Below are 22,690 nucleotides of genomic sequence, written 5' to 3' on the forward strand. Positions count from 1 at the left end.
TGGCATACACTGACTGACTAGGAGAGGGAGAGATTTGGCATACATTGACTGACTGGTGGGGGGGCGGGGGTATTTTGGCATACACTGACTGAAGGAAAGGGTGATGGGGGATTTAGCAAACACGGACTTGGAGGGATTGTTTAAAAAAGGGGGGGCCCAAATCGGTGTCCAAGTTACATCCAGTGGTCTAAATCCACCACTGGATGTAACTTATGCAGAGAGATCTAGATTTGGGTGCAGTGTGCCAAAATTAAATTTAAATTGCAATGTAAAAATAAATCAGTCTAAAATTTGTGACCTACATGCAGCGGCATCACTGGGTTCCCAGACACCCAGTACGGTAGAAAAAGACTCCAGGGTGCAACTGTGGCACACGTAGTCAAAAAGGGGCATGGCCTAGAGTGAAGGGGCCATGGCCTTATAGACCAACCCATTTAGTCACTCCGGGGATGCTGGGCTGCCCAAGGAGACATGTGTGGCTGCACTGCCAGCTCCTACACTTTGACAAGTGCTGCACACAATGTTACAGAGCTGAATTTAGCTGCTGTCACTTAGGAGGACCCGGCATTTTGGTGTCACCTCTCAGAGAGTGACTCCCTCTTGTGACTCCACTGGATACATGAAAAAGCAGCTAGTACTCACTGTACTTAGCAAAATCAGTGCTAAGTAAATTATCTCAGCAGTAAAATGCAAGGATTGATGCACATACGACTGGGCGGAATTCTGTAGAATAAAGCCTGAAGACTAGGGAGGCCAAACCTGGGCCATTTTTTCAATCCCGGGTTTCGGGATTGCAAAATGGTCAATCTTGGGATTCCCAGGATTGGATTTTCGCTATATGGTCGCCCCCTCGTCCCGCCCGCCCTGCACACATAACTCACCAGATATCCACCGGGCGGGTGGGAAACATCATCTACTCTCTCCCGGCGGCAGGTGACGGTGCAGCGTGACCTCTCACTGAACGTCACGCTGCGCTGGGGAGCTGGGAGGAGGAAGCCGGGCAGCGTCTGAGCACCCTGAGGACGCTCAACGCTGATCCCTCAATCCCCGGGATTGGAGCTTCCAATCCTGGGATTGAATCCCGGACGTTTTTGGCCCTGAATCCTGGGATCCCGCCGATCCGAGGATTGGCCTCCCTACTGAAGACAAAACCATCTGGAGTGGCATAAGGTATTACATGTGAATGTGTGTTTTGTCCAGACGATATACCTAGTGATAAGTGAGGGTGGTATTAGATTGCTAAAACTAAGAAGCACTGTACTTCATTGTCATACATTACATTACAATGACATTGAATATAAAATTTCCTTACTTACCCTAAATGGACCACCATCGCCATCATCTAGTTCCAGAATATATCCTTCCACAGGATTGTGGGCAAAGGGTGGCATTCTCCAAGCCAGAGTAACACTATTATTTCTAGTGCAGCATTTCTCCAGCTGCAGTAATGGTACTGGGGGCACTGTAACGGGAACTGAATATAGATTAGTGTAACTCTGCCCTTCCCCCTCCAGCAGTTGTACAGAGATGATTTAGCGTGGTGTTTCTTGAAGCCACACAGACACTCCTGAACAAATTATATGCTATCCTGTACTGATAGTCTAGTAACAACCTGTCTAAATATAATTATATTGATGCTTTAAAATGGAGTAAAAAACTGCATTGATGGATTTCTTTCCATTGCATAGTTGTATAACCTTTAATCATCACACATTCTCCAAACAATCTGAAACGTTTCATTCTATGAAATTGTCCACAGATGCAGTATTTCCTTATCAACCAGACGTTTCCATCAAACCGTTTCTCTGGAGATGCAGCCATTTTTGTGAGCACAGCAAAATACTAATTTGTATCCCACACCACCACCACCGACACCATAAACACTTAAGATGGAGCAAAAATAATAATAAAAAAGAATAATTGTGAAATTATATATGGCATGCATCTAATTTTACAAATGTATGTACTAAATTATAAGTTTTTCTTTTAACAATATATTTTCCATGATGCTGTGTTATAGTATTCTGTAAAATAAAATAAAAAAGGGAATGATTTGGTATTGGAAACACTACTCTTACTGCCAATTCGTTTTCCAAATGCTTGGTATATAAATAGATAAATGAAGTCAACCAAATCCATGCTGTTATTTATTTATAGATTGACAGCAGTAGTCTGCTATGTAAGAATGGTATATTAAGACATTATTGGGTCCAGGGCTATACAAGGCCCACTCTCCCGAAACTACCAGCAGACTCATGATTTTGGGGGAGTCTCCCGGAACACCCTCCCACATCATGCAACCATCCCCTGGCCACCCCGAGAAGTGGGTGGGACTAGTGGTAGTGATAACATGATTCACTACAGATAGCATCATTGCAGCCCTGCCCCTTTGTAATACATAGCCAGGAATGCTGGCAAAATAACACAGGGGTGGGGCTGTCATGTTGCAATTCATGGTGCCCCTCCACCTGGTTCTTCCTCTCGTAGGATCTCCCAGAGGGGATCTTTCTGAAGTTGGTAAGGGGTCTATTCATGTAGAAAACGAAAACAGAATTGCCACTTATCACTATACATCGCATGGCTTCGATGCGATGTATAGCTGTGATAAGTAGCAATTCATGTATACTTACCCTTCCGACGATGCGCTGCGGTGTCTGGGGCTCCTGCGGTGAGGTCTTCTCCAGCGGTCCTTCCCAGCGATGCGCGGGGTCCAGCGGCGGGTCCCTTTGCGCATGCGCAGGGTGTTGACCTCCCGGCCGGCCGCAGTGGTTGCTGGGAGGTCGGGGGCGGAGCCAGCGCGAGGTGCAGAGCAGCGATCAGGGAAGCATTGAGCTTCCCTGATGTCTCCGCACTACAGTTCAGGTTACGCCGTCCTGAGATGGCGAACCTGAACTCCATGGAGAAGCGGAAAGCAGAGCTTTCCGCACCTTCATGAATCGCACTCACCATACAAAGGTATGGTGATGCGATTCAGCCACAGAGCAGGGGTGCCGCTGGGGAAGCCAGGGACTTCTCCACGGTAACCTGCTCTGTGAATTGCGGTAAGCAGAGAAAAGCCCTGTTTAACGCAAAACAGGGCTTTTCTCTGCTGCATGAATAGACCCCTTAGGGGTCTATTCATGTAGAAAACGAAAACATGAGATGGCGAACCTGAACTCCATGGAGAAGCGGAAAGCAGAGCTTTCCGCACCTTCATGAATTGCACTCACCATACAAAGGTATGGTGATGCGATTCAGGCACAGAGCGGGGGTACCGCTGGAGAAGTCAGAGACTTCTCCACGGTAACCGGCTCTGTGAATTGCGGTTAGCAGAGAAAAGCCCTGTTTAACGCAAAACAGGGCTTTTCACTGCTGCATGAATAGACCCCTAAGTATGATACAGAGTTGTGTATACACAGAGATCTGTCGGCTTGGGCTACTGTTAAGTAAAAGGTTTAGGGGTCTATTCATGTAAGTATGCGATGTTTAGGTTTAACTTTTCACTAAACATCGCATTCGTATTTCAGGTGTTTTTTTCATATGTTTAATGCAATTCACTAATACTTACCTGTTCCCTGATGCGATGCGGTATCCGGCTGACCCGCGACCCCGGCTTCTCCATTCTCCACTCTTCATATATCGGCTGGGAAAACAGCGCTCCAGCGGCGGGACACAGGGTTGAGTGCGAGCTCTCTGCCAAACAGCTGGGAAAGGGCAGTAAGGAGGATGTGAACCGGGTCGGGTCACATTTTAGCAGCAGCGGGGGAGGAGAGCAGTGACAACGAAGTTATCGGGGCAGCGGGGGCGGACAGTCAGCATATGCCTTGGCCTCCTCTGATTGGCCGGCATCCGAGAAAGGGGCGGGGAGACAGCAGTCTCCGCTGCCCTTCTCCATTCTACTGCCAGTCAACACCATCCTGAAATGGCGATTACAATGTCAGGGGCCTACATGAATTGCAATCACCATTCATTAGAATGGTGTTGCGATTCAACTGCCGGGACAGGAGCACAGTAGAGTAAACAGCTGCTATAGGGGCGGTAAGATGCTACAGGAATTAGAGGGAGCAGAGAAAAGCCCTGTTTAGTGCATAACAGGGCTTTTTACTGCTCTATGAATAGACCCCTTAGTCTTCAAGGTACGTTCAAATTTAGAACTTCATCTAGTCAGTGAGAAGTTTAAGACTATAACAATGCATTTGAATGAACTAAACTGATTTGTTAGATCTTACCTCACTGTAAAGATATTACCCTTTCTGAAGCATGGATTCTTTAGTCCTTCTAGGCAGGGCCGAAACTAGGATTTTTGTCACCCGGGGCAAGGTAGTCATTTGACACCCCCCCTACCCCCCCCCCCCCCCCCCCCAAAAAAAAAGATTATTTTTTTTACAATAAATAAAAATAATAAAAAAAACAATTTAAAATAAATAAATAAAATTATTATATATATTATATGGAGATGACCTCACCGCAGGAGCCCCAGACACCGCAGTGCATCGTCAGAAGGGTGAGTATACATGAATTGCTACTTATTACAGCTATACATCGCATCGAAGCGATGCGATGTATAGTGATAAGTAGCAATACTGTTTTCGTTTTCTGTATGAATAGACCTGTAAGCCAGGCATGTCAAACTCAAAATCCCAACTGGGCCGAATAATCAAGGTTTAAGGGGTCTACTCATGAAGCAGTGAAAAGTATGGAGAAGTGAGCCAGTGGAGAAGTTGCCCACGGCAACCAATCAGCATTGAAGTAACATTTATAATTTGCATACTATACAATTGTACGAAGCAGCTGATTGGTAGCCATGGGCAAATTCTCCACAGGTTCACTTCTCCACTCTTTTCACTGCTATATAAATAGACCCCTAAGTCTGGTGTGGGCCGCAAGAAAAAGAGGCTTATATGCAATTTCCAAAGGTTTTTTTTCAAATCCAACAACAACGTATAATCAAACAGATGTCAAGTATCGTGAAGAAAACATTTACTTTAAAACCTGTATCAATATAGGCAACTTGTAGCAAATGTTGGCAAGCAAACGTTTGTGTTACCTGTGCAGTCCCAATCATTTCGGAATGCTGGCTCCCATGGCCTGCTTGGCGTGTTGCTAACAACCTGCACCTGGTGGGTATCTAGGATCCGCCACTGTCAGGTTACAGCAGATTTTCATTGCAATCAAAAGTTTAGTCAGACATAAAGCCAGAAGCATCTTCAGAACTACAATTATATTGTTTCCAATGTGGCACCTAGTTGTGATGATAGTTCATAAGGAGACATGCTAAGACAGTGACTAGGGTGTAATAATGAGAGAGAAATCCCTGTCTTTGCATAGCATAGTTGCACCTGTGAGAGCTGGCATGGGGGTGTGCTGTACTCCAGTGGCCACTGCACCTCACAGACGTCACTGCCTGTGTCACTTACCCCCTCTCTCACAGACAGGCCAGCACTAATGAGCCCTGGCTGCACTTGCAGCAGTGAGTGTGCTGTGGTTGCACTCGTGAATGCGATGTGATGTCACTGGCTGCCTCCTGTGTATAGGCTGCAGTGAGTGGGACGGCTGTGTGCAGGGACTTTCCACTCCACTCACTGTCATCATCACCACGCACACACAGTCCCGGGCCGGTGACTGCCTCGCACGCTCCTCGCACGCTCCTCCCAGCTGCAGCAGCAGCTTTCCTAATAGGCAGCACCGCGACATCTGTGCACAGTGTAGCCTGTCCCGCCGTCCGCACTGGCCGGAGTCACATATATATATTCCACGGGGTTTCGTGGAATGACGCGTTTGCGCCGTGACGTCACGACGCAATCGCGTCATTCCGCGAAACCCCGCCCTCCCGAGCTGGGCACTCGGGAGGAGGGAGAAGGGGGTTTACAAAGAAGTGCCGCGGCGGGTGTTAGGGGGTCTCGGCGCCCCCTCCAATCCGGCGCCCAGGTCGCCTGCCCCCCTAGCCCCCCCCTAGTTTCGGCCCTGTTCTAGGACAAAAAGACGCAGCATTTAATACTACATTTGGTTCGCATTGTTCATCATGGCTCCGGAATGAAATGTAGAAATTTAACGACCTAACAGTTGTAGGCTGTGTCATACCTGTTGTGAGCCACATAATCTGCAATACGTAGTCTACTGCACCTGTCAAAGTCATTTTATGTTAATTCTCCTATATTAGTGGGCCAGGTTAAATGTCCCTCAAGCCTATTTATTTAAAAACTTACAGTAGCGTGAATGAAAAAATATGTGTTTTTTTCATGCAAATGTTTTAGGGACTAATCCATCTGAAAATATTTTTGCAGAATTTTATTTCTTAATAAAACTGTATGGTGTATTTTACCAAGACCAGTGTTATAAAATAAGCATTTAACTTCATAAAGTTATATTTTGTCATGCTTCAATAAAAGTAAATTTGAAAAAAAACAAAAAACTTTTTTATAAGGAATTCTCCTCTGCCTAAGTCCAGATATATTCAATTAGTCATATTTTGCGATTTTGGCAGGATTTTAGGGCTTTCTGTCTGTGATAAATAGGCCTGTTAATTAACATGCTGATTACAGCTGTCATTGGCCTGCACATAAAACATGAAATCATTGCATGAAACTACAGTTGTGAGTGAGAAGGCGACATTCTGTAGGTGGTTACTAGTACAATTATGAATTTTAATTAAAAATGAACTAAAATAACTGCAGTATTAGCAGTTTATAAACTAAATGGATGGTAAAACAAGTTTACTGGAGTAACAAAATGATAAAAAAAAAGCATAGCAAATACATTTGACATAAAGCAACCCATAGTTTAGCAAACCAATAAAGCACACTAATGGGCAGAACCATGCTGCACTGGGAGGGGGGGGGGGGGGGGGGGGGGACACAGATGTAACATGTACAGAGAGAGTTAGATTTGAGTGTGGTGTGTTCAAACCGAAAACTAAATTGCAGAGTAAAAATAAAACAGTCAGTATTTACCCTGCATAGAAACAATGAAACCTTCCCAAATCTAAATCTCTCTGCACGTGTTACATCTGCCACACCTGAATAACCCCCATTGGTAGCAATCAGTAGGTAGTTTTTTTACTTTAAAAAAAGAAAAATATAGCAGGCATACTCACATGCCAGCATTACCCATATCAGGGAAGATATAGACCTAGTTCAGACAGAGCCGGCCCTGACTATTTTGATGCCCTAGGCAATATTCTGTCTGGTGCCCCCCCCCCCCCCCCCCCATCCCTACCCAGAGATAGTGGGTGAATGGGAGAGGGTGACAGGGAGATAGTGGGTGACTGGGAAGGCAGGGGTGGCAGGGAGATAGTGCATGACAGGCAGATAGTGGGTGACAGAGAGACATTGGATGACAGGGAGACAGCGATAGGGAGATAGAAGGTGTCAGGGAGATAGTGGGTGATGGAGATATTGGGTGACAGGGAGAGTGGGTGACATGTTGAGGGTGATAGGGAGATAGTGGATTATAGGGCACAGCAAGCCTCCTCAACCAAATCCCCCCCGCGCGGTGACAAGGGATGCCTCAAAGCAGCACAGACAGCCTCCCCCCTCCCCTAGTCACAGGGGATGCTTCCAGTGGGACAGGCAGCTTCCTCCCCCTCCCCATGCCCCCTCTGTCACAGGAGATGATGCCTCCAGTCGCACAGGCAGCCTCTTCCCTCTCTCCCCCACGTTGTCAGAGGATGCCTCCAGCCGCACAGTCCACAGCCAGCCTCCTCTCCCTCCCCGTTCTTGCTCACCTGTCCGGTCCACCGTCCACAGCGCATCCATCGCGTGTGGAGAGAGCCTACCTGAAGCTGACGTCCGGGAAGCTCGCACCTCGCAGAGCACTGCTCAAGGAGGCGGAACTCCTCTACCTGCAGGCATGCTGCGGCTGCTGCCGTGAAATCGGCAGCGCCTATAGTCTGCTTATAGCTGGGGCCAGCTCTGCGTTCAGAATTTCCCACTTATATTTTCGGCCTGGATTCAGGACCATTCAAGGACCATACAAGCTAAGCTAGATGGAAAATCCTGAGCAAATGTTTCCATCTGGAAATAAATCTGCTTGTTTCCACACATAAAGAGTGTCCAAGCTTTTGCATTTAGTACTAATTTGGCACATGGGTCTTTCTGGTTCAGAGACTTAGGGGTAAATTTACTAAAGCTTTTAAAAATAATGTTGCCCACAGCAACCAATAAGATTCTGTCTATGATTTCTCTATTGCATCCTTAAAAATTATAGCTACCACAAATGTATTACTGTACTTGCTGTACTGTGTGTTAATTGTTTTTTTACCGATCTATTCTTTAAACAACATACAGTATGTGATAACATAATGGGCGGTATTCAAATGATATATCACACCCAATTTCCTTTCTGAAATGATCCCCTTTATTGCGCATATCGCACCCATAGTAATTTGGTTTAGCTGTGTAAAAGGTTGGATGCCTCGGCACCCCAGGGGTAGCGAGCAGAAATGATGATACCACATTCCCGAGGGCAGAAACAGAACGGGTGTGGAAGAGGGTGAAAAGAATTGAATACCCTCTATAAAATAAAATAGAGGGCAGATGTATTAAGCCTGGAGAAGTGATAAAGCAGTGATAAAGAAGTGATAAGTGGAAGGTGATAACACACCAGCCAATCAGCTCCGTCCTAACTGTCATTTTTCAAACCCATAATGATGGCTGGTGCGTTCTCACCTTCCATTTATCACTGCTTTATCACAGTTTCATCACTTCTCCAGGCTTAATACATCTGCCCCAGATTTAGACCATGTTAACTAATAATATACATAATATACATAATAATATAGTTTAGACTGTAGGGCAATTTAAACATGCTTGGGATAGGCATATGAATATCCTTACAAAGAATTAAGGTTAATTTAAGGGTTGAGATTGCCTAAAGGATAAAATAAAAAAGGGGCAGACTAGATGGGCCAAGTGGTTCTTATCTGCCGTCAAATTCTATGTTTCTATGTTAATATACTATACCTGTACATTCTAAAGTGTGCATGTCCCCTATACACAGTCACTTTTTAAGCTGAGCAATATCCAGTCTATCAGTTCATTAGTAACTAGTGATATCACTAAGCTCAGTAGTTCCTAAGATATAGAGAGTCTAGATCCACATGTATGTGTATAGCCTCCACTACATGTAGAGAAGTTATATATTGTAGAGTAAAGATTTTCAACTTTCCATTCTCCCAGCCTTCTGAAGACCGTGATATTGAAGTTGGCAAGTTAACAAGAATAAAATTATATCACACAATATCTATATATAGCAAAATGTCAGTAAAGTCCTCAGAGCCTCCATATAACATGTCAATGATTTGATATCTTCAATCCAACCTAACATCTCCTTAGTCATGCACCTGTGTTCATTAAATTATAACATTCTCTCCCCACAGGTGCCCACAGTTTTATGTTATTCATATACAGTATAAAGCACAAAGCAAAGAAGCACCATGAGCTCACCCTTACATTTCATCTGAATAAAATCCAGCTGGTGAATGGCCTGAAGTAAAGGATCATTGTCCAATGTGAGGTCAAATTCAGGAGACACTTTTGGTTCCAGTGCACCTTTAACCCACTGTTCCTGGGAGCATTGAACTCGCTTTATCAAAGCATCTGAAATCTTTAGTAGAACACAAAAGTAAATATAAAAATGCATTATCATTTTCTCTAAATACTATATGTCACCCACAGTAAAACGTATGATTAAAATAAATGCACATTTTATGATAGAAAGCTAGTGAATTAGTTGCTCAATGAAAGATTGTTCAGTCATCAAAAGTCTTAAAACAGTATAGTGTAAGTGGATCAAACAACAAGAAGTTGGAAGAGACAAAACCTGGGCACTATTTAATAAGTAATATATAGACATGCATAGCGCATCACAATAGTCACATATACTTGTATACAATACGTCCAATTCAATGGCTCAAGTTGTATTCGCACTTCCAGCTATTCCGATGTCACTTGGTGCTTCAATTTGAACTTGATCAAACACATCAAGGTTTCTTTATCATCAATGCATATCTATCCCCACAACCCTCTTTGTGGTATAGAGGGAGATAGAAGAAATCAATCTTTTTCCCAAACTTGAGAGGAGCGTATCCCACTTACGGATATGTGGAGGCTAATAGAGCATAGCAAGGTATCTTTTCTTCTTAATTGTTGGAATCAATCCCTTTAAATATCCCAATAAATACCTTGACAAAGACTGTATAGGTTGAAACGCATTGGTGTTGACTGCTGCCCAGGACCTAGTGACGGTACAGCTTAATAGGGGAAGCTTTATAATTACCCCTATATGTGTGAAACTGCGCCTTCCATCTGAAGGTCACTTTGGGTATGCGTGCTAATCTTTTATCTTGTGAACTTGTATTAATAAAAATTTCTGTATGTCTGCACTATGGTTCTCCATCATTTGTCTTCAATGTGAATGAATTGAGGACACTGACAGAGAACTGATAAGAAGTGGGACGACTGGTTACAAGTTTATTATCATTGGCCATCTTGCACTGTTTGGAAGACCCAGGAGGAGACCAGATAAGAGACTTACATGAAATCAGTGACATTTTATTTCTTTTCATTTCATTTAATCAACTGTTATCCCAATTGATTCCATTGGGATCGTTTTACTTTTCTGATTGAGATATATCAGTATTTGGGGACACCTTATCCAGAGTGTCAGATACCCTTTCTGTTCAGTGCGCAGGAACTATTTCCTTGTTTTTAACTGTACATGGTGTTACATCCTATGACATCATATGGTGCGCACATCACCCATACGTACAGTAGCCCTACTTCATGAATTTTCCTGCACATCCCTATAGGGGAAATTAGTGATGTTGAGGTGATGTTGGAGTGATATTATGACACCATTATCAGCATTTACCCACCATTCCTGCGGAACATCACAGATATTGCTCCAACACCACTTGGAATGAAACACTCCCTAGGTATAACAGTAATATATATAATAATATATGCCACACTTAGCTACAGTATACAGTATGATGAAAATTGCTGCTAGCCAACATAAAGATTGATGCATTGCAGAAACAGAATGACCTAGGAAACTTCTACCCTAATATTTTTCACAAGTGAATAATTTTATACTTTAAACCACTCTTAAGCTTCTATAAAAGGCTGAAGGGATTCAGTAAATGGATCCACTTACATTTTATTGCCAGACAAAAACCCTACTTTACAGATTTCAATGTAACTGTCATAGTGATTTCTCATTTGTAGTATGATTTGAGTGTGAAAATGGGTATCATTAAAAGTAGATTAGCTTTGGACCAATGAAGCATAACAGAGCCGTAACTAGACTTTTTGGTGCCCTGTGCCAGAAAGAGAATTGGCGCCCTCCCCCCAATATTTCCAGTAGAGACATAAAGTGCATGCCTCGTGGGACATGACAAGATTGATCCCAAAGAAAGACCATGTTATGATGCCCCTTCCCACATTTTATATATATATATATATATATATATATCAGCAGAGACGGGTGGCACTCCTAGATTTTTAAACAGACAGCTTACAAAACCTAGGAGTGTTGCCCATCTCTGCTGCTGTACATGGTTCCATTTAGACCCGTGGGAGGGCACCCAGGTGCTACTGTGTTTTTAAGTGGAGTACCGGTCAATTGCGTTTCTGTATATATATAATACACGCACATTTATAGACCACTGCAAGAAAATGGATTTGGACACAAATCCTCTTTATACAACATTCATGCACTTTACTTAAAAGCCAGTTATTCAGTTACACTACCCTTTATTAAATAACACATTTCAATATACGGCCATACCCAGGATTCAAACCTATAACCTGTTGAACTCTAATCAAACACCCTACTCATTGAGGGGTGTGGTATGGAAGGTAGATAGTAACTAGATCGACAGTGTCTAGGTAAACCACTATTGGTCGACAGTAACTAGGTCAACAGGGTTTCTAGGTCGACCGGTCAAAAGGTCGACATGAGGTTTTTTTGGGGGGGGGGTTGTGTCGTTTTCTTTGTAGAGTGACCGGGAACCCCAATTAGTGCACTATGTCCCCTCGCATGGCTCGCTACGCTCACCATGCTTCGGGCAAGGTGCCTCGCTGTGCTCGGCACAAGTTACCGTTCCCAATTGTAGTCCACGTGGATCGTTAAGTATGAAAAGGTTCAAAAAAACGATAAAAATCATGAAAAACTCATGTCGACCTTTTGACCTGTCGACCTAGAACATGTCGACCTAGTTACTGTCGACCAATAGTGGTCGACCTAGATAGTGTCGACCTAGTTACTGTCGACATAGAGACCGGATCCCTCATTGAGCTATTTGATCCTACAGAAAAACTATAAACACTATATGAAGCTACTTGTACTTTGTAAAATAATAATCAGCATTGCAATTGATCAGCTCTATGTAGTGTGCAGCCACACACTACATAGATCTGCTCAGCCGCAATGCTGATAATTTTTTCACAAAGTACAAGGTAAGCTTCAAATTGTTAGAATTCTCTGCCTTAGAATTATCTACCTTTCTATGCATGGGCAGACAGCTCAGTGAATAGTTTGTCTGACTACAATGCCACAGGCAATGGGCTTGAATCCCAGGTTTGTCAGCATCTTGAAATGTAATAAAGGACAGTGTGACTGAATAACAAAGAAATCTCAAGTTGAATTCATGAATGTTGTATAGGTATTAGCGTCAGAAAAGTTTAGGGTAGGAGACAGTGGCAGTCCGGATATGTTGGGCTTCAAATAGGGATGAAGCTGCAAGTGAAAGTAATTAAAACAGATAATTGACAAGTGCTGCCAACAGCGCCCCCCTACCCTGCAGCGCTATGTGCGGTGCCCTCTCCACACACACCTAGTTATGGCCCTGAAGCATAGGCCTGCAGAGGATGAAAGGTCTACAGCAGAGTTTCTCAAACCTTGTATCATTTACCCCCTCAGCGATAGAGTTGGAACAAACGGCACTATAAAAAAAAATTACAATGAGCAACATCACTATGTCACTGCAGGTGTCAGTCACCTGTCTTCAATAGCTCTCTTGTCATAGGGGTATTGCCGATGGTTACCATCCCTGTGAGCTAGAGTTTGATTCCTGCTAAGGACACACTTGTCTATCTGTGTAAAAATTAGAAACCACATTTTGTTTTCTAATTTTCCGAAAACAAGTTCCGTCATACACACTCAGACATGCACGCAGATATTCAGTCAAACTTAGAAAAAAACGTAGGTACTACTTTTTACACAAATATACAATACAAGTGTGACTTTTCAAATTACGCTGGGTGGAGTTTCACAAAATGATGCGGCTGCATTGTAACGTCATTATGCAATTGCGTCATTTCTTTAAACGCCACCCAGCGAGCAGAGTACTATGGCTGGGAGGAGGTGGAGCTCATTATACCAGTAATCAAGTGCTGCAGTGGGTGCCCATGTGATCGCACGGTCACCTGCCGCTAGAAACGGCATTGCCTCACGGAGGAATGCACCAGGCAGAACTCTGACACTCCCTGTTCTGGGCCTTCCACTGGATGGATGTAGAAAAAAACTTCACAAAATGATAACATTGGATCCCAGAATACATACTAGGGGGTTGGGGTCCCAGTCAGACCGCCTATTGGTGTACGAAGGGCAGAACTTTGATCCGGGGAGCCTGTTCTGAGCCTGCCACTGGATGGATTTTGAGGAAAACCCATTCGCTAATGCAGATGAAGAACACAACAGTACAGATGAAATAGATTATGCCTGAGTGATGAAGAAATCTGAATCTGGAAAGTTCTGAAGGGTCACATAATGCCACAGTATGGGCTGTCTGTCCCCGCTGATTCTGCCTCTTCTCTTCCTCCACTGGGCCACAGAGCATGAGTCCAATATAGGGCATTAATGTCTTACCGTCCCTTGTAATCACTCATCCCTGTCTCTGCCAGTGTTTCTTACCTTCTCTCCTGTGGCATTCTCTCTCGCTCTCTTTCCACTGTCTGTGCCAGTTTCTCTGCCCTTCCCTTGTCTGTGTCAGCTTCTTGGCTCATCCACTATCTGTACTCTGTTAATTCTCCTTTCTAAGACAGCGGCTGTGATGTAATGGAAGCCAAGTTTTATATTGGGGAAAAACTCGAACGTTATAATGTGCGACCTTTTCCGGAACTTGGCAAACGTAATGATGTGCGTCTTTTATGCCCCCAGTGCAAATCAGATCCAATTTCTTGCGGGATTTTAAGGCCAAGAAGTTTCCGATTTCTCCAGACCAACCGGAAAATGGCTTGTCGAGGTCGAATATATTATAGCCACATGTATCAGGTGCAAACACCATCCAGAGTGGCCTCTGTGCGGTTGCGTACCAGCCGTGCGTGTGCAAACCCGGACGCTGCGTACATTGGCTCGTGAAGCCCTGCGTATTAGCAAGTGGTATGAGTAAATACGGTAACATACGCATTCGCATAGAAAAGCCACAAAAGCCATATTCAATATTTTATCTATATAGTGAATAACTCACACACAGTCTGTACATTCTTCAATAGCAAGTTAGTGTGCACACACAAATTACTCAAACCACTCATACGCATAGAAAGGTGATTCTTCCAGAAACTCAATCACAAACAGTGCCTTGGATGTATCAGACTGTCTTGTTTATGCAAAGCTTTGTAATCATGGAACATGGACCCTGGTCTATGAAGAAGGTTAATACCTTTGGTTGCCCCCATTGTTTTAAAGTGTACATTGAGACAACAGATACTGAACTGTCATTGTTTTACTAGAAGCCAGGACAAACAAGAAGACAATATCCTACACAAAACACAAGCCTTGCTTGTACAATAACTTGCAAAATCACTAAATAGCTGACAAATTACAGACCAGACATTTAATGTATGATATACTGTATAGCAATGATATTCTCATACACATGGTCTGGACTCATCCAGCCCATGATAATATATGTATATTTCATAACAAATTGTAATAGCAGGAATGTATGTATATGTATATGTATGTATATATATATATATATATATATATATATATATGTGTGTATGTATGTGTGTGTATATATATATATGTATATCTCAAGGATGGAAATGGATAAACATATCATGTGTGGGATCATATTGTTCAGGGTCACATAAGCAGTAATCCGGTGGGTATGAGGATATTGTCGCATATTGCAGCAATAAGTTATTAGTAATACCGGATTTATGTATGATTAATGTGGTGGGTTTAACTGGTCTTGGGGCGGGAACTCAGATGTAAACAACAGTAATCACATCTCAAGACTTAGCCATCGCCCACCGCTTGAGCTGACCAATGATTCCCAGTGCACAGGATATGTCCCACCCCCGGACCAATGGAAGAAGAGCATGCAGTATCTATTGTTTCATGCTTTGGAATATTGTATAAAAGCCAAGCCTCCTGGCCGGTCAGTGACATTCTCTGAAGGTCATCTACCCAGATTGACTGAGGACCGGGACCGGGTGGCGCAGGCAAAACAAACGTATGTATCCATTGATTGTAGCCCTTTTCTCTTATGTGATTGTATTATTGTTGTAACCCCATTTTTAGTAAATAACTGTTGGTGGGTCAGATCCCAACATTTTAAATACAATTGGTGTCGTGTTCCTTTCCTGCTAGGGGTTATAAAGTGTATTCCGCCTCACGTGTAGCTACTCTATGCTTACAGCGTGACGGCGTGCGCACGCAACGTGTACGCATCTGTTAGGGGTTTTTACACACACACGCCTGTACAGATATCCGTTTAAGGTATTGCTTTTTCTTCCTGAAAGTGAATCAGACTTCACAATTGGGGGCTCTGTCCGGTTCTTCTCACACTCTCAGACTTACAGGCCATACCAGGTTTTGATCTATCAGCAAAGGGTGGCATGTTAAATAACCTTGCATTGTGCTAAAACCAGTTTGTGCTGTTAGATCATGTATGTTCTGTCTAGTCTAGAGAGAGGTGCTGATGTAACCCAAAGGACACAGGAAAAAAAGCGGTTTAAAATCTGTGTAAATTTTTGGCGCGAAAAGCGTACACAAAGCGTACAGATTTTCATACTCTCTCACATATTGTTGCCATAGGTTAACAGTCATTTTAGATCTGTGTAAAATCGGATACATTTATTTGCTCTATATATATATATATATATATATATATATATATATTTATTTGAAATAGTGTATTAAGGGTGTAATTGTAAAACACAAAACGCAGTTCTGGCCTAGTCGTTTAGGTTTATATGGAACAAGTGTGGGTTGTGTTAGTGAGCGATTGTAGTTTTATTGCTCACATTTATCGAAAGTGTGGTTTATTAAATTGCAGACGCACGTTTGTACACGTGGTACGGAACATGAGGACAAAGTACAGAAGCGTGCACGTGGCGCAGAGTCGCACACATGGCGTAGAGACACGCATGGTCTCATGTTTACGCAAAGTTGCGTAGAGTTGCGAGCGCAAGGTATAACCACACGATAGCTCTTCAATTTAAGGTGGGATAGTATACATTTAATACAATAGCCCGTAACTATCCAATTTCAAAAGCAGATTAATATAATACTTTGTTTAAACTGTACTACCTCTGGGATAAGACTACTTGTCAAAGGGAGTGATATTTTCTGTACAGAAAAGAAAAACACTGTGTATCTGAGTGAGTGAAAGTAGGAGTGGATGTATTGAACCAGGAAATCGGGATCCCGTGGGAACACTGGGTTAGTAGAGGCTCAGTGGCGTAGGGTTCGCAAACTTACGTAATAAGAACTAGGTGTTCAAAGTGAACTGTGTGTTCCAAGTGAACTGAGTGTTCCAGGTGAACTGTGTGTTCCAGGTGACAGCGATCGTAGGGCGGATAGATAACAAGTATCTAAACGCTGTGCGATTGAACCGCACGTCCGTGTGTTCTACACAGCACAACGTGATATTATTGTGTCATATGCGCTGTGGAAAGCATACGCAGACGTGATTGTGTAAACAAGGGGTTTTTCGCTTAAAGAACACACAGGCCCGCCACGGCGTCAGAATCTGGCTCTTGGTATAGACTCCTCCCCTTTCTATTCCTGACTCCTCCTACTTCTTAGTCTATGTTCCTACAAATACAGTATAATTAATTAGAACATACAAGCGTACCCCGTAAGTTCCTGATGGTCTATGGAGGGACAAATGTGTGCACCTAAGGCACGCGCCAAAATTAGGGGGCGTGGTCTCATGGGTAGTGCTGCGATCACAGGCCACAACCCTGTTTTTGCCTCTGTGGGCTCTGTGAGCTGCTGGCAATGCCCCCAGCCCCTCTCTCCCTGTGAATAGATGGCTATTCATCGCTGCTCTGCTAAAAAGAGCAGGTGGTGAGAGATAAGTCTCCCAACTGCCAGCACCAAGGGACACTAAGACGTACGGGTGGGACAGCAGGACTGTACCAAAAAAATCAGGACAGTTGCTTCACAGTAATGCCCCTTACACGTTATATCTCACAGTAATGCCCCCCATACACGTTATTTCTCACAGTAATGCCCCTTACACGCTATATCTCACAGTAATGCCCCTTACACGTTATATCTCACAGTAATGCCCCTTACACGTTATATCTCACAGTAATGCCCCGTTATTTTTCACAGTAATGCCCCTTACACTTTATATCTCACAGTAATGCCCCTTACACGTTATATCTCACAGTAATGCCCCTTACACGTTATATCTCACAGTAATGCCCCTTACACGTTATATCACACAGTAATGCCCCTTACACGTTATATCTCACAGTAATGCCCCCTACACATTATTTTTCACAGTAATGCCCCTTACACGTTAGATCTCACAGTATTGCCCCTTACACGTTATTTCTCACAGTAATACCCCTTACACGTTATTTCTCACAGTAATGCCCCTTACATGTTATATCTCACAGTAATGCCCCGTTATTTCTCACAGTAATGCATCTTACACGTTATATCTCACAGTAATGCCCCTTACACGTTATATCTCACAGTAATGCCCCCTACACATTATTTCTCACAGTAATACCCCTTATACGTTATATCTCACAGTAGTGCCCCTTACGTGTTATTCCTACAGTAATGCCCCTTAAACGCTATATCTCACAGTAATGCCCCTTACACGTTATTTCTCACAGTAATGCCCCTTACACGTTATATCTCACAGTAATGCCCCTTACACGTTATATCTCACAGTAATGCCCCTTACACGGTATATCTCACAGTAATGTCCCGTTATTTCCCACAGTAATGCCCCTTACAGGTTATTTCTCACAGTAATACCCCTTACACGTTATATCTCACAGTAATGCCCCTTACACGTTATTTCTCACAGTAATGCCCCTTACACGTTATATCTCACAGTAATGCCCCTTACACGTTATATCGCACAGTAATGCCCCTTACACATTATATCTCACAGTAATGCCCCCTACACATTATTTCTCACAGTAATGCCCCTTACACGTTAGATCTCACAGTAATGCCCCTTACACGTTATTTCTCACAGTAATGCCCCTTAGTGAAAAACTCCCTACCACAACACTTTAATACGGCACTTATCAAAGTTCTCCCGCAGCCAGGATGTGACCTAGAACTCCCTTCATCCTATAGCCCAATTTATCTATAAAATATTTACAAAAATTTTAGCCAAAAGACTGAAATTAGTACTCCCCTATATCATAGACTCTTATGAAATGGGATTCATTAGGAGCAAACATTCAGGGTGGGGAGTAGCAATGCAAAAAATGTGACCACACCTTCGAAAGGATTGGCCACTTCCCGCATATGCACCAAGCTCCGGAACGCAATACATTCTGTAGCTTGGATGTAGGGGCAACGCCGCATGTAGATGGCATTACGCTATAGAAGTCTATGGGCTTCTATCTGTCTTTAACCCTGTGAGGTATCCAATCGCTGTAATACCATCGGGCATTCATCTGTTTGGCTCCAAATTTATTCTGCAGCAGGACAACGACCTCAAACATACAGCCAATGTCACTAAGAACTATCTTCAGTACAAAAAAAGAACAAGTAGTCCTTGAAGTGATGATATGCCCCCCCGCCACAGAGTCTGATCTCAACATCATCAAGTCTGTCTGGGATTACATGAAGGATTTGAGAAAGCCTACATCCACAGATGATCTGTGGCATGAACTCCCGCTGCAGCATGTGACTCCGGGACACTCTGTGCTGCTAGGGCTGGCTCGTCCACAGCAACCAGGGGACGCTTCTGCCCGGCGTGCTTGGCGGTTGCCGAGCAATGGGATGCCTGGCGGTCCAGCAGGTTCTAGACTGCTGTTGACTGTGCCGCCCAGTGCTGGGACGTGCACAGCAGCAGCTTTTGTTCATTTAATGAATAGGGGGGCTTGACCGCACTCTCTGCTCCCATTGGCTCCCAACAACCTTATTAACCTCTCAAGCCCTATCAGCCCTGCCAGTTATAGCTGCTCCATATGGTGAACTGCTCTCTGGTTCCTCTAGGGTCTCAGCTCATCTGTCCAGTGGGTTTTAACTTGCTCCTGCATTGAATTCCAACTTCACCATCTTGCTGACGAACCTAGTCTACCGACTACTGTTACCCTGTCTTCAAGTGTCTGCACCCCAGTCCGTCCGTGTACCTCCTGTGTCTCTCCTAGTGTCTGCAGTTGTTTCATCTCCACAGCCTCAGCCTACCATCTGGCCATGAGTTCCTGTTCAATATATTTATCAATGATCTAGAAATAGGCCTGGAAAGCACAGTGTCAATCTTTGCAGATGATTTTAAACTGTGTAAGGTAATTAAGAAAGCGATGTGGCGTCTCTACAGAATGACTTTTTTAAGCTCAAAACCTGGGCTTCTAAATGGGGAATGAGGTTCAATATAGAAAAATGCAAAGTTATGCATTATGGGACAAAAAACACACATGCATTCTACACTCTAAATGGGGAAAATATAGGGGTAACTGTGGTGGAAAAAGATTTGGGGGTGCTCATAGATAATAGGCTTAATACCAGTACACAATGTCGTAAAATGCAGCAAAGAAGGCAAGTAAAGTGCTTGCGTGCATTAAACGGGGCATAGAGACAAGAGACGAGTATGTAATCCTGCCAGAGGGGGATTGGCCATAGGTTTTACAGGGAAGATTCCCGGTGGGCCGACGCACCCATGGGGCCTGTTTTGTTTGAGGACATGTGGTCCTTTTTATAGCCATAATGAATAAGATGCAAAATAATTTGCATATATGAAAATTACTTTGCCACTTAGCCTGTGATTTGCAGATGATCTAGTGTATGCTCTGTCTGACTGCTTGGCTGACATATAAGATTAAGTGAATAGTGATTGAGATACGGTTGGTGTAATAAGCAAGAAAATATATCTTTCTAAAGAATGATATAGTTTCATAAATTCTGAAGGTGTATCATATAATGTGCTCATAATATTTAATTTTATTTCTTTTTAACCTCCCCTTGGAAAGTCTTGGGGGGGGAGGGTGCTTTCTGCCATGGCCCATGGCTAGACCTTACACCTCTGGTGCTGCCCATGTGGGGCCACTAGTACAAATTTTTCCAGGGCCGCTTTTTGTTCCCAATCCGCCCCTGAATCCTGCCGTTGTACAAATCTTTGGTACGTCTGCACCTGGAATATTGTGTTCAGTTTTGGGCACCATATTATAAAAAAGATATAGGGGAGCTAGAAAGAGTTCAAAGGCAAGCTACTAAATTGATTAAAGGGTTAGAGACACTGGAGTACGAGGAAAAGGCTTACTAGGTTAAATATGTATACACTAGAAAAGAGATGTCTAAGAGGAGAGATTATTAATATCTTCAAATATGTAAAGGGTAATTACAAGTAGCTAGCAGCAGATTTGTTTATTAAAAGAACTCTGTATAGGACACGTGGACACTCGCTGAGGCTAGAGGAGAGAAAATACCGCACACAACGTAGGAAAGGGTTCTTCACGGTAAGGACAATAAAGATTTGGAACTCCCTGCCGGAGAGGGTAATAATGGCGGACTCTGTAAATGTATTTAAAAACGGATTGGACAAATTTCTAACTAGGAAAAGTATCCAGGGTTATAGCATTTAACATAGAGTCTTTAATATCTGAGAGTGGTAAGAATCATAGTTGTCAATTGGTACTAAACCATTACTTCAGCAGGTGCATTATATTAGGAACAGCGTAACACAGAATACAGGTTGAACCCGATGGGCATTTTGCCTCTTTTTAACTTCACTAAGTATGTAACTATAAACTTCTATTCTTGAAAGCATTCTTACTTTGCAGAATTTTTTCCACACATGCCTAAAACTTTTGCACAGTAGTATATATATATATATATATATGTATCTGGCAAATGAAGGTGGCACTACTCGGAGACTAGATGAGTAGGTGAAGCAAGTGAATTTAATGACCGCATCAAATGCACCTGCTTCACTTACTCATCCAGTCTCCGAGTGCCACCTTCATTTGCCAGTTGGAGGCGCAGTCCTTCTAAGGGGGGCACCAGAGCAAGTAGCCCCGGCGGGGATGCAGTGAGTACCGGACTTTGTGCTGTATGTGTGTGTGTATATATATATATATATACACACACACACACACACACACACACACACACACACACACACACACAGATTGATATGTATATACACACACACTGATTTTAGTGCAACCTTAATAGAATAAAAAGTTACGTTATTTATTCTGGAAACTGATACGCAGAGGCTTCACATATGTAATAATAGAATATTCACGTTAATGTAACTCAAAATTCATGTGAAATAGGATATCATTTATCACATTATTTTTAGTAAAGCATATACTGTACATGTACCTGTAAGAAGCCAGATGGATCATTTTCTTTGATTACTTCAAGGCAATACTCCATCAGCCCTGTCGACTGGCGTAGTTTTAATGTACAATGATTTATCTGGTCCCAAACAACCTGAAAGTACAGTAAAGCCGCAAATTTCAGATAATCCCCTTTCAAAAGGATTAGGAGATCGTATTGTTGGGATTGTACAGCTGCAAGATGAGGTCTTAGAAGTGCATGTTATTTAACTGTCACATGTCTATTGGTGGCTGAGCAATCTGTTCATCCTTCACTTGTACTGTACCTATTTAATATACATATAAAGATATCCTTAGCTAATGGGGCCATACTCCAAAAAGTAGCCCCCATTGAAACATATGAGGACTGGATTTGTAAAGAGGGGGACTGCAGCAAATATATCTGAAAGTTTCCATTACATACAAAACAGGTCACAGAGGTAATTCCATTAGGCCCACAAGCCAGGGGCTATAAACTGTGGCAATATTAGATGTGACAGCGGATCTTAACAATACAGTGGCTAGTAGTTACAGATGCCAAAGCATTGTATGAGGCAAGTTAAAATAGTTTGCCTGGCACGTCACCCGCACTGCTACGCTGCTCCTAAGATTTACCATACTGTAGCTTACATGTTTATTATGTATATAATTTTGCTCTTTTCTTTATCTTGACAATGGTTATTCTTATGACCATGATTTATGAGATGGCTGCCAGCCTTGACCCCAGAATGTTTAACTTTATTGTGTCTGTCTGCAGCTCTTTACCTTGACATGCACAATTAGAATTGTTTGATAATTATCGGTTTCAAGCCCAACAGGAATCAGTGTCTAAAGAAATTAAAACATGTTAGAGTTGGGTGTAATTGAATAGTCACATAGGGGGTAATTCAGACCTGATCGTAGCAGCAATTTTGTTAGCAGATGTGCACTGCAGGGGGGGCAGATATAAC

The 22,690-nt window shown here is 43.1% G+C and overlaps 1 protein-coding gene across 1 annotated transcript in view; it reads right to left on the reverse strand.

The window, feature by feature from the left end:
- The window catches only part of TRIM67 (tripartite motif containing 67), a 310,592-nt gene that overhangs the window by 91,562 nt on the left and 196,340 nt on the right, over window positions 1-22,690 (reverse strand). Inside the window, exons 4-6 of the mRNA XM_063917642.1 lie at window positions 21,745-21,855; window positions 9,429-9,582; window positions 1,317-1,474 (exon numbers count right to left, since the gene is read on the reverse strand). Of these exons, the coding sequence (XP_063773712.1) occupies window positions 1,317-1,474; window positions 9,429-9,582; window positions 21,745-21,855 (423 nt within the window). The remainder of the gene's footprint in view (window positions 1-1,316; window positions 1,475-9,428; window positions 9,583-21,744; window positions 21,856-22,690) is intronic.

This window comes from Pseudophryne corroboree, chromosome 4, assembly GCF_028390025.1.
Source record: "Pseudophryne corroboree isolate aPseCor3 chromosome 4, aPseCor3.hap2, whole genome shotgun sequence".
NCBI classification, from domain to species: Eukaryota; Metazoa; Chordata; class Amphibia; order Anura; family Myobatrachidae; genus Pseudophryne; species Pseudophryne corroboree.